General features: G+C 37.2%; 1 protein-coding gene across 2 annotated transcripts in view; it reads left to right on the top strand.

Moving 5' to 3' along the window:
• Window positions 1-11,851: 11,851 nt before the first annotated feature.
• LOC130701539 (protein jagged-1-like) overlaps window positions 11,852-13,162 on the top strand; it is a 31,284-nt gene continuing 29,973 nt past the window's right edge. The window contains exon 1 of one of the 2 annotated variants that reach the window (XM_059497386.1): window positions 11,852-12,431. In XM_059497386.1, coding sequence (XP_059353369.1) covers window positions 12,267-12,431 — 165 coding nt within the window. In that variant the 5' untranslated portion in view covers window positions 11,852-12,266. The remainder of the gene's footprint in view (window positions 12,432-13,162) is intronic. The other variant, XM_057523520.2, reaches the window with a different exon arrangement.

The raw sequence follows: 13,162 nt of genomic DNA, 5'->3' as shown, positions 1-13,162 counted from the left end.
TCCTATTCTTTTATTCTGTGCATTTGATCCGCGTATCCAGTTACTAGAAAGCCCCAAGACCCTTTTTTTTGAATAATTAGACTTGCGTTAAAGGTGGCCGGTTTCATTCCATTTACGGTTAAGTATTATATGTCTGTCTATTTTTGTTGAAAAAAAAAAAGGCAGTCTGATAACAAATAATGAGCTAGATATATGATATTTTGCAAAGCGTCATCGCCTTTTTTGGATTAAAGAGGAAAAAAAAACAACAAAACGAATGGATTGGAAAGGACGTGACAAAATGTACCACAATTTGGGGAGCTCGTTTTGATTCTCGTTTTTCTTCTTGCATGGTGTTCTGCAACCTCTTGTTTTGTTTTTTTCCCATTTCAAAATTTTACTAGAGATCTGGATGGGGTAGGTTTCACGGTGGATGCAAGTTTAATGAGGCTCTCCAGCAGCTGGACATGTGCGTTGTTTTTTTTTCCGTCTTTTTACTTTTCCTCTCGCATTCGTGTTGAAGTTAAAGACGAAGCTCTTTTGTTTTTCACGTGTCATGTTGAATGATAGCCTAACGGTTGATTGGGGGGTTACCTTAAAGGACCAGGTTTTTTCTCTTCTGGCGATTAAGCTGTCGGTAATATTTCACTTGGTCGCCACCAATTAATCGGTAGACAGAACTGGACTTGAACATTTCAAACGTTGAATTTCCATCATTCCATCTTCTTTAAAAAAAAAAGTTGTTTTTAGAAAAAAAAAAAACACACCCTTCCCTATTCATTGTTTTTGGTCCTTCTGCACAGCCGGAAAAATTGTGGTAACCAAATGGGAAAATTATTTAAACGGTACGGTAATAATAATAATAATAAAATTCCGAAACAAAAAAAAAAAAAATAATAAATAAAACCAGTTGCTTCTTTTAATCGTATTGATCCGACAGTTGTAATCTAAGCGGACAACTGTGAATCGTGGGAAAGAGAGCCGACAAGTACATGTAGATAGCGTAGGAGCCCAAGTGAAAGCAAACAAAAGGAGATCAAACTTAATGATAAAAGAGCACATCACTAGATTGAAAAGTGTCAGGTAAAAAAAAAAAAAAGCAAGGCATATACACGTTGGAGATGGTTTTTCCGCCTTTTTGAATTTTGGAAATGCAGGGGTAGATTTGAATGTTGGTGTAATAATAAGGAGCCTGAATCCCCCCCTTCATCATCTCGAGGTTAATTTCTCAAATGAGCAGGTTTGTTTAATGGACATGGTCGATGGAGTTTCACTGATAAGCTCAAAAAGGAAACGCATTCTTTTTCGAAAGCACTCGTCTGTATGTATACGTTAGATAAGTAACTTTAAAAATAGAAAAACTTCTTTCTTTGCTTGCGTCCAGCGTGACCGATTTGTCCAAAAAACTGTTGAGAACCGGAATAAAAAGAGCATTTGATCAAATAATGTCCCCGAGAGGTTTTTTTTTTTTTTTTTGATTTTATAAATAGAAATTAGTTTTTTTTATATACAGTCCATTAAATCGTAATAGTTCCAGGTGCAGTCCAGTTCCCCTCTATTGCTTTTTCCCGGATGTCCCATCCTGCATCGATGTAATAATCTCACTGACTCGACAGGTCCTTTTTTTATTATTATTATTATGTGTTGATCTATTTTCAAACATTTTTGTCCCTGCGATTTCACAAGGATTTATCATCCGCATTTTACAGCTCATTAGTGTTACAAGTGTTCTCTTTTTTCGTGTTGTTAGAGGATCATTTTTCACGGGGGGGGGGGACTACTTGATTGAGAAATGGATTTATTTTTAAATGTTTTCACTTCGGACCTTCTGGGGGGCGTTTTTTCGCAACGTACGCGATCGAACCTTTCACCGCCATTTTGAGATCCGGTTGTTGGCGACATCAAAGCACGAGCCCCATCGTCGTTGTATCCCCCCGTCTATTTTGCATACAGTTATAAGACACACTTAAAAAACAAAACAGAAAGAAAAAGCCAGTTCTTTTCTTCGGGTTGCATCTTTTAACGAAAACGTTCCCAAAATTTTGTTGAAACATTTTTTGTTTTTGCACGCATGATGGCCAAAACTTGAAAAATGGTTGAGAAATTTATCAAGCTCACGACCCGCCATCATCAACTCATGAAAGAATTCTAAACGACATTTTTTTTTTTTTACCCCTGTTTTTAATGTCGTTATTTTGATTTTAAAAAATGAGTTGTTGCTGCGGCTGGACCCATCGCCCGTTGACACGAGAAGCTCTTTCTGTCTACATAAAATACTCTTATTTTAGGCTAGACAATGAAAAAGAACAAGAAATAAAATTTAAAAAAAAAGGGCCACTTGAGACGAACTTGTTTTTTTCCTGTTAAAGTTCTTCAACATTGGACAGTTTGGGTTGAGATAATTTGACCGTTTCTTCTTAATTTCTTTCTTCATTCACGCCGATCCTGTCCATTTTTATACATTTCAACATTTCTCCTAGTTTAAATGCACAACAGGTGACAAGTCAATGAATCAAAGATTGAAGAAAAAAAAAATGCCGACACGTTTTTTTTTTTATTTATGCGTGTGTGTAACAATCAGAAAAAAAAACAGTTTGACATTCATATTTTTTTTTGTCAAGTATCTTTTTTTTACTCTTTTGGATGTAAATCTTTCTCTCTTTTTTTTTTAATGCTTGTATATTCTTTCTGGTGCCAACTACGGAGGACATGAGTAAACACACCTGAAAGACCTCCTCCCACCTCTCTCCTTAATTCGAACATTACACAAACCAGTCTTTCTTAATTCCCTTTTTTTTTTTTTTTTTAAACTCTGTTGGGTTAAAAAAAAAAAATCCTTGTCGGGAGGACGAAGCCGTTCCGCCTCTCGAGATTGTGCTGACGTGTCATCGTGTTGTCATTCACGCCGGAATTTTTTTTTTTTTAACGGAAGGGGAAAAAAAAAATGTAATATCTTTTTTTTTTAAGGGAGGAGGAACAACGGCACGTTTAAGCCGAGTGTGACGAAGAGATCACATTGCTGAAACCTTTTTTTTTATTTTTAAATAGAAATGCGCATCAAACCGTGATGACTCTTTTTTCTATTCACGTCTTTTTTTTCCAAGTTAAAACGCATTTTTGGAATGTTATTATTAAATTTGTTTCAATTGTCCTAGTGATTTCTCAACTACATTAATTGCTCTCAACGTAAATAATCATCTGAAAATGAACAACTTGTCGGAAAGAGGCTTAACAATTTAAACCTACGACAATTACTCTTCTATTTAAAACGTCTTTATACAATTTTAGAAATTCTAGAGACGTAAAAAAGAAAAGGACGTTCTTTTCACTACTGTCAACCCGTGTTGGGCCCGACTTGACGAATGAGTCCGGCAACGCTTGTGTTTCGTTTCCTATAGGTGACTGACGATGACTGTTTGGAGAGAGTTTGAGTTATTCATGTGTTAGAAAAAGGGAAAGAAAATGTACCGCTGATCCATTCGGATTACACCTGGACAAAAAAAAAAGACATCCAGACTCGAGTGATACTCTGTGTGTGGTGCCTCAACATTTTGTTCCATTCTTCATATAGACTGTCTCCTGCAAAAAAAAAAAAAATGTCGTTGACAAAAGACATGCTCCATTTCCATTCGCTTTATAATAAGGTTTAAAAAAAATAGGCGGCATTAATTCCGTTGAAACTTAAGATCCACCGCCGCCATCAACGATTGACTGATGGCTGGCTTTTTCATCTTATTGTTTTCTCTGAGAGAAGACCCTTAGAAAAATCAGAAAAAGCTTCTCTGGTGGGTTTTTTTTTTCATATAGTGCCTTATTTATTTTTTTTTTTTAAAGCATCACACAGCGGCAAATGGCCCTGATGACGATGTTAGAACCCGATAAGAAAAATCTGATCAACCCGCTTCTCTTTCTTGTTTTTTTCTTCTTCTTCTTCTCAATTTCTTGTTATTTCTTTTTTTGTGTGTGTGTGCGCGTCTTTAAAACATTTGACAGTTGCCTGATGTAGACATTAGTAAAAGCCAGCCAATCAATTCCTTTTAGGGACCGCGATTGCTCACATGTCCCTTTTCTTACATTGCTTTACCCAAATTCTTCCCACAGGTCTTTTATATTCGTATGTGTGAGAGTCAAATTGGGGAGGAACGAAAAGAACTTATTTTTTTTTTCCCCAATCTGATTTGAAACAAGTGATCTGCGTTTTTTTTTTTTTTTTTTTGATCAACAAACGTTACACAAAAAAAAAACAATACGTATTCCGAGAATCCTTTTCAATCTATTTTGTTCGATTTCAGTTTATATATAAGGTATTGACTCGTATTTTTGTGTGTGTGTGTGTGTGTGTTTAAATCTCTGATTGATTTGTTTGATTGGCCCGGGGATAACAGAACTGAAAGGTAACAATGGCCAGAGTAATTGGCTAGCCGTAAGCAGATTGAAACGCATCAGAAGAAACAAAAAGTATCACGAAAATCGTTTCCCACCCAAAAGAACTTTGATTTAATGAGATGCCATCAATCTGTGCGTGTATTTAATAGAGCCGGGAAAACTCGTATGGCCGTATAGTCGATTGGCATGAAAATGTGTTGTGTCCATTTTCTGTGTATACACACGCGGACATTTGATGACGCGCGTCCGATATCACGCGCATCCCATTTCTTTTTTTTTTTTTTTCGTTTGCATCATCGTTTCTTTTAAAATGAACCGTGTTCACGAGAGAGCGCCGCGTTTGCATCATTAACATAATACAAACGTCGCTTTTCTCTTTTCGTGTAGTTGAGATGGCGAGGGGCGGGATCGATAGCTCTGAAAACAAAACTTGTTTGTTCGATTTTTCAATGACCGCTAGTTCGACACTTGAATTGCCCTCCCATTTTGAAGGAATTGCCCTCCTTTTTTTGATATGCTTGTCCTTCCTGCTTGTGTAACAGCGTGTGTCATACAACTCTACACAGCCAATCTGCGGCAAATTGATTGGGAGTCAAACAAGGGGTCGTCCTGATTGGCGACCCTCTTCCCGAAACGCTCAAAAACAATCTGATGATGTCAGTTTACGAGCAAAAGGAAAATGTTGCATTGACTTGTTCCATTGCAGCAATCCTGGCCGAGATAAGGACATTCTCTTGGCGGTTTTAATTTCTTACATGAAAAATATGTTGCAAGAGGTCATCTTTTTCTTTGAATTCTCACGCATCATTACAGAACTAAAAGTACATTTTTTTGGGGTCTATTTTTTTAATGACTTTTAACCCTTTTTTTTTTTGTTATAATGTTCCGGCGACGCCATTCCGCCGGCATGTCCCGGTATGTAAGAATTGAATTCTTTTTTTTTTTCCCAATTCTTTAGTGAAGTTGATTTCTTTTTCGCTTGGCGTCTCAATAGATCTGCCAGTTTTTTTTGTGTGTTTGTTTGGTTCGTAAATATTTTTCATTGGAATGGATGTCTTATTTTTTTATTGGGCATTCCCGATAAAAATGCCAAAAACTTTATCGCTCGCCGGATTTCGAATGATAACTGTCGCCGTCGTACTAAAAAAGACATTTTTTTTTTCCTTACTTCCCTCTGACTATTATTATCTGATTACGATGATTCGATTTTCTGAAAAGAAAATGGCATTTTTCAGGGCGGTAAAAGAAAAAAGGATTTCAAGTGGGGGCAAACAAAAAAGTAGTTAGTATTATTATACGTTCTGCGTATTGTTTCTTTTTTGAAATGAACTCTGAAGATCTGGCGTGGCTGTTTAATATAGTTAAGAGTGCTGTTGTTTCTGGTGTATGTAAAGTGCTTAAGTGTGTGCTCCATTTCTAACCATAATGCACTTATCAGCAGCCGGCGGAAACCCTCACAAAAGGCGCCTGTACATTTAACCAGTTTAAAAAGAACAATAATAATACGGAAATCAATTTTCTTTTTTCGTTTTAAATAGACCTATTGTTGATTCACGTTAGAAAGGTCGTGTTTCTAACGTTGTCTGTAGGCAATTTTGTACAGGCCTGTTTTGAATATCAATTAGTCTCGATACGTATTCAAAAAGGATTGTGTACAAGAAAATCAGCTGTTTTTCGTCGACAATCGAGTTCATCAATTCGAGTCGAAAAAACTAAAGCTCTTGCTATGTTAATTTAACTTCTTCTTGCTTCTTAACGAGGGTGACAACTATTATGGCTGGGTCACGATACGAGCGTTCGCATTTTCTTTTTTAAGAAAAGAAAAAAATCCCACACGTTTTTGCAATCCGTCATGGCTGTCTTTTAAAAATATTAAACCGTAGAGCCTTATTTTTTTTTTTTTTTTGCAACCTTTTGACAGGGCAACTGTTTCTCATTATTATTTATTCAAAGTTTATTTTTACGGCTGCCGTATTTAACGGAGGGCAAGTCTCAAATGACACAAACGTCTGGGGGCCTATTCATTTTTATTGATTTCAAAAAATGGTGGGGGTGAAATGCAGTTCCGATGCTTCATCATTATTGAGTCGTTATTGTCATAAAAGGAAATACGGAAGCATATGATTTCCATTTAAAGGAAAAACGCTGCCTGTCGCACGAGCCGGATGCGTTTTTTTTTTTCTTCCGGCAGTTTGAAAAAATTTTTGTCGTCAGTGTTAGACTCGGTCCGAGGAATGCTTATATTATTCGTTTGTACATATTCAAACAGCTGGTTCTCCTCCCGTCTTTCACTCCCGACCCATTAACTAGTACCCTCACGACCTTCTCCCATTTAAAGTCTCTGATGGAACAAGTTCCATCGTTTCTATATTAGAAAATAAGTCATTTTAAATTTGTTTAAAAACGTCCAGTTCTCTCTCCGGGAATCTTCTTTTTTTTTTTTTGCGCATACGTTTTTTTAGCATTCACATAAAAGGCATTACTCTATCAAAATGGATTAAATTCTAGTTATGTAAATGTTGTGAACGACAATTTCAGCCGGGCTAAAAACGAAAAAAAAAAAAGAACTTTGTCGTGCAGGTCACGGTCACAAGAATATGCTTGCCAGATTGTGCAGGCCTGTGCTGCATATATTATCCTCCTTCCCCCCCCCCCTCCTGTCTTTGAACAAGAAAAAAAAAAAAAAACGAGCCCATCGATTGAAAATGGTACATTTCTGTTGGCGTCGTCGTGCGACATTGTGTCACCTGGAACTCTATAGAGTCGTGGAACTGCCGAGGGAGAACGTTGTAAGATGGATGGTTTGTACGGAAAAAAAAAACAGAAATATATTATCAAGGATCTCTATGTACGTTTTAGAACGACGCGCGTCGTGATGGCTCCCCCTCTCATGTTCAACCGTCCGGAAGAAAATCCGGGGGTCACGTCCTCCGCCAACCCCCAAAAAAAAGGAAGGGGGGGGGGGAAACATGCGACAAAAATAATACCCATCGCTCATCAACAACAAAAAAATTGTAGCAGGTTAATGTCAGTATTTATTTCAAACGTTTTCTGGAAGGTAAAATGTTATTGGCATCTATTATGTCAATTTTGTTTGTTTTTGTTTCCCTTCTCTGTAAAAGCTCTTTTTTTTTTATTTGACAAAAAAAAAACAGCACTTTTGAAAATGCGACATAAGAATTTAGTTTCTTCGATTGTTTTCCGAGAAGCCAGTTTGACTTGTTCTTGAACTTAGATTAGAGTTCATTCCGCCATTGTCTCTATTGATTTGAAAATGTCGAGAATTTTTATTACGAGTTTTATAGAAAAAGGAATATAATATTATTATAATCAAAAAGTACGTTGCATTCGAACAAATAGTCAGTTGTAGACGCGGGGCAAAAAAAAAAAGAAAGACATACGTTGATCCGTTTAGGATTTCACTTTTTACATGGTCATCGTCGTCTCCAACACAATTTCCTGATTATATCTTTGAAGATAGGCGTTTAATGTACTAAGTACTACCTGTACACCTTCTATTTTTTTTTTTTTATCATTCTATATAAAACTGAAAATTTCCTTTCATTCTCCGAAATTATCACTTTGGGAAAAATTCATCGTTAATCGAAAGGTATGAGCGCGAGAGCACAAAAAACTTGTCCTTTCTATTGGCTTCGATTTTGCTTGTTGTACAATCCCATTTTAGCTGTTTCTCGGAATCATTTGTTAGTACTCTAATATTACTCAGATTCTGATATAGTCTTTGACCTTCCACTAAAGATAACAAGGTTGACGAGAAACCCTTGTTTCCAATACAAAGATGAGGGTCTTTTCTCTTTCAAGATATGTGTTAGCGAAAAAAAAATATAAGGAGCAGCCTCCTCATTATGATGTTATATTGCTGTTGAGAGCTCGTGATGGAGCGGCAGGTGACAAGAGCCCCATAGAACCTCAAAAGACAAGAATATATGGCTCTTTTTTCTTTTTCTTTTCACTAGACGACACAGAGAGAAAAGATGGGGGCGATATGCAGCCTCTTTTGATCCTCTTGATCTTTGCGCGTTTTTTAAAAGAAATTATTTTAGGAAAGCGCAAATGGCAACAGTGGGTAGTAAATTTGTTATTGTCTGGACAGTGGTTGAGTAATCATTTAGCTGCTGGGAAAGAAAGAATAATTTAAGAAAAACAAAAGACACACCAGAAATGGGACCATAAAGAAAAAGATGTTGAGGGAGAGGGGGAGGTGAGTGAGACTTGGTCGTGTTATCTTTTTTTGTTGTCCAGGTTCGTTTTTCCAACGAGTTCTACGGTACGTGTTAGGCTAGATATACACTGTCTACGGTCGGCTCACGTGTCCTTATCGTAATTCATCTCTCGGACTGAAATCTAGACGAGTACCAGAAAAAAAAAAAAAAAAAAAAAAAAAAAAGGGATCCCATTTTCTTGTATTCCCTTCTCAGTTTGAAATTTTGAACAGCGCGCGCTAAATTTGAAAACAACATTGCCCACCAATTAAATCCCCCCGAAAGCTACAAAAACATTATTGTGCTCATTATGTACGTGTTTTTTCTACCGCGTTAAATTGGTGATCGAATCACTTTTTCCAAGGACTCATCGAAAAAAAATCGCATTAGTGTTTTTAGCGTGATTAAACACCAAACGTGTAACAGCAATTCGTTCGGTTGATTTTTTTTTTTTTTTTTTTTTTTTTTGTACTTATTGCTTGTCTTTTTTTAATCGCTATTTTCGAATGATGAGCTACTCGTTTCTTTGAAATGCTATACAATATTTCAAGGAAAAACATCAAGTGCCTCGAAAGTTTTTTTTGTTTTGTTTTTTTTTCGGTGCATTTTTGCGGTTGAACCCAGACACCCCGGCGTGTGTTTTTAAAACACTCGGTTCAAAAGTTCATTTGCTTTTTCCTGTTTTTCCATCAACTTTTTTTTTTTTTTTTTTTTCGTTTTAGAGATAACACACATTGGCCTCTACCTTGGCTTATTATTTTTTCCTTTCCCCCCACCTCTAGCCGCACAGCCTTTACCGAGTTAATGACTTAATTACCCCAACCATTACACACACAACAGTGGAATTGTTTTTGTTTTTTCTGTTTAGTTTTCATTTTGACTAGAATTTTCTTTCATCAACGTCAAAATCACATTGACATTTTTCAAAAACGGATTGTCAATTTAATTTTTTTTTTAAAGCTTTAAAAATTTTCGATTTGAAAAGAATTCGTTCAAGCCAAAAATATAAATAATAATTACACACGATTTGACCTAATCCCGATCAACCGGAAACCCTATTACAATAAAGCCTTCATTTAACAAAAAAAAAAAAAAAAGAACACTCGATGTGGGAGCACAACCCGATTGACCTTTGCGTGCAGATGATGACTTCTAAACAAAAAAAAAAAAAAAAACATAATAATAAAAAATAATAAAAAAAATTAAAACAAGCAGGTAAAAAAAAAAAAAAAAAAAAAAAAGAAGAAGACACACAGTCATGTGAGAAAAAATAACGCGAGCAGCGCACGTCACGACGTAACAACCCAAAAAAAAAAACAGGAGGGACGAATACAACACGAAGAAAAAAATTCAAACGTTTGCACAGTGCGTGTCGCTCTCCCGTCACACGCTTCGTATACCTCATACGTATGCGGATGGTAGGGCGCTAGTTTGGGTTTTTCTTTTTAGAAAATATAATTTCACCTCACATGATACACTCAAGAAATAAAAACTTTCCGGTTGGGATCTTCATTCGACGTCATATTATTTTTTGTTTTTAAAGCTTTTTTTTTTCTTTTTTTTTTTATGATTGTTGTGCGTATGTTTCCTCGTGATTTCTACACGTAAGAAATGAGAGGAGGAGGGGGTGGGGAGAACTTTGAGGTTTTCTTGTGTGTGTGGCACGTCAAAAATCCACTGGCACGTTCACGTTTTTTTTCTTGTTCTAAAAAAGATTTTGTTGTCAATGTGACCGCAGAATTCTCACTGTATAATTTTTTATGATGGAAGTCTATAAATGTCGGTAGGGGAGAGGGGATAGTACATAATGTAACACGATATCAATTTTTTTTTTTTTTTATAGCTGGACTTCCTGTGTGATCGAATTTATTTTCGAATCACTCTCGAAAATCTTGGGCCATTCGAATAATTCCCTGCCTAAAGCGCGTTCGAAATCTGAATGTTTAAAACAAAACGCAGACAATATGGCGACACGTCGCCGAAATAAGAAAAAAGGGCCTGAAATAGAATAATAATAAATAGAACTTGATGGGTCAATATCTACTAATAGCTCCATACAACTAACGATCTTAGGCCCCTGTTATAATAATGCGGTTGGGTGGGGGGGCCCTATTTATATAGTTACCCGATATGTTTAAACATCGCGTGAAAATTACAATTTCTCCCACCATGCCGAAGAACTGAGAAAAAAAAAAAAATGGAGGATGTCATACGAGACTTTCTTTCTGGATGCAATAAGTCGAAATGTTTGGACTCGGACACAATGGACGATACAAAATAAAGAGCCATGTCATTTTTTTTAGGCTAAATACGTAGTGAGAGACGAACAACTGCTTGTCCAGACCCGACACAAAGGTCGCCCTTCCTCTTCGTTTTTGTTTTACCCCCTCGGTGTGTGTGGGGGCCTCTTTTTTTTCGATGGCTGGGAAATTAGCGCGCGTTTCCCATGTTCGACACGGATCACTTGTTTTTTCGGATTTCTACAGAGGGATGTGTCGCCTTCTATTTTCTCACGCTCAGAGTCTTGTGTCGCCTCTAGTGGTCAACGTGTACGTGGACACTGTTTAATGTCACGTGAAATCAGGATGGCGATTAGTTTTTTTTTGTAATAAAAAAAAAATGAGTTAATGAAGGGTGACGAGGTCAAGAAACAATCAGGCGATTTTAATCAAGTTCAAACGCAAACAAAAGAGAAACGGTGGGGGGAAAAAAAATGGGAAGTTGTTGGAAGGACAGCTGGCGTCGCCACCAAGCGGTGGGAAATGGAAAAAAAAAGGAACAAGTTCCGAAATGGAGTAGACAACGCGGACCACATGGTCGTGTCGTGCCTACACCTACTCTCTTTTTTTTTTCGGTGTAGTTAGGGAGTAGTGTACAACTGTATATACCACTCTCAATCAGAGCCTCCCACCACCCAAGGAAGAAGAAGAAGAAAAAAAAGGCGCCCTTCTCCATTTCAAAAAAAAAAAAAAAAAGAAAAAAAAAACGTGGGGGGAGGGGGGAGATACACACCGAAGGGGGAAGGGCAACAGCAGCTCTACGAAAAAAAAAAAAAAAAGAAACTAGTGTGTGTGTGTGTTGCTCCTCCCCCTTCCTACTCCTCCCTCCGGGGGGGTGGTGGTAAGAGGCTGGGTAAGAAAAAAAGTCGCTTTAACTCGACCGTCCCGTCCTTGGTCCTCAGTTTCGAGTTGACTGTCGCCCGGTTCACAGGTGTCGTTTTTTTTTGTTCCACGCTGCTCGTCACACATACACACACACACACACACACACCAAAATTTGAATAAATTAAAAAAAATATATATATTTTCAAAACTACTCCTTCAATTGTGCGATTGTGCTGTTTCGAGTTGTGTGTGTGCACGTGCGTGAGTGTCGCCATTGATCGCTTTCGCTATTGGCTTAATTGCCTTGATCTATTCCACGCAGTTTGAACGTTCAAAATTCTTTTTTGTGACTCCCTTTCAAACAAACAAAAAAAAAAGTGGATTTACTACTCGAGATGATTATCACATCACCAAGTGTCTAACTGCAAAAAGAAAACGCACAGTGAATTATTATTTTTTTTTTTTTAACGTCAAGTTTCAATTTCTTTTGTGTTTGTGATTCGTGCATGTGAAACGCCCGTGTGACGATTGGATTAACTACGCCAAGACAACTCACCCCTTTTTTTTTTTTTTAATGGAGTCGTTTTGGTGGAGGCGACCATGTCGGACGATTTCAGACAAAAATCGAAATTGTAGTAAAAGAAAAAAGAATTGCCGTACGTTAAGTGTGTCGTCAATGTCGTTCACATCGTCCGCCATGATTTGGATAGCCCTACTTTTATCCACAGCTCACCTGACGGTACGTTTTTTTTTTTTCGCATTGATTAGATGATGTCAATTTCATCAATTTTTTTTTTCATGAATCTTGGGGGGATGGGTATTCATTTCGTCTACCAAAAAAAAGAGGGAGTTTTTTTTTCAAGTTAATGAGGAAGGGCGAACAAAATGAGTCAAAAAGCCAATTGGCATGCAAATGAAGGAACGGCGCGCTTTTTGTTTTCAGGGCCATTTTGTTTTTTTGTGTTCTTACCCCCTCCCTTTTTTCGAATGTTTTTGCTAGGCGGCAGGAGGGTAAGGGTAACTAAAAGAAATCGATACATAAATTAAGGATCAAAACCAATCAGAGCGTTTCCCTCCTTTTCGTTTTCATCCGTGGGGGTGGTGGGTATGTTTTGAATAAATTGACATTAGTAGTTCAAATTGGATTGGTCTTGTTCTTTTTTTTTTTGTTTCCCCCTTCGGTTGTTTTAAACGGTTTCGATCTGAGAGACGTATGGGTTTTTGATGGGTGGCAATCAACTAAGAAAATGATATTTTTCTATCCCTCCTCGAGTTGGTAAAAGAGAAACAGGTAGCTTTTGTTTCTTTCTCTCTAACCCCCGTCTCTATGAATAATAGATCTCCATAACCAGATTTGAAATGATGGATGAATGTTAACGTAGAGAGATACACACGTTTCAGCAACACCCCGAACACACAGTGGACGATGGGGAAAACAAAAACCGGTCGGAAAAACTTGTACACACTGGA

This window comes from Daphnia carinata, chromosome 10, assembly GCF_022539665.2.
Source record: "Daphnia carinata strain CSIRO-1 chromosome 10, CSIRO_AGI_Dcar_HiC_V3, whole genome shotgun sequence".
Classification (NCBI taxonomy): Eukaryota; Metazoa; Arthropoda; class Branchiopoda; order Diplostraca; family Daphniidae; genus Daphnia; species Daphnia carinata.
The sequence above is the reverse complement of the archived record's forward strand: the minus strand, read 5'-3'. Positions and strand labels throughout refer to the sequence as shown.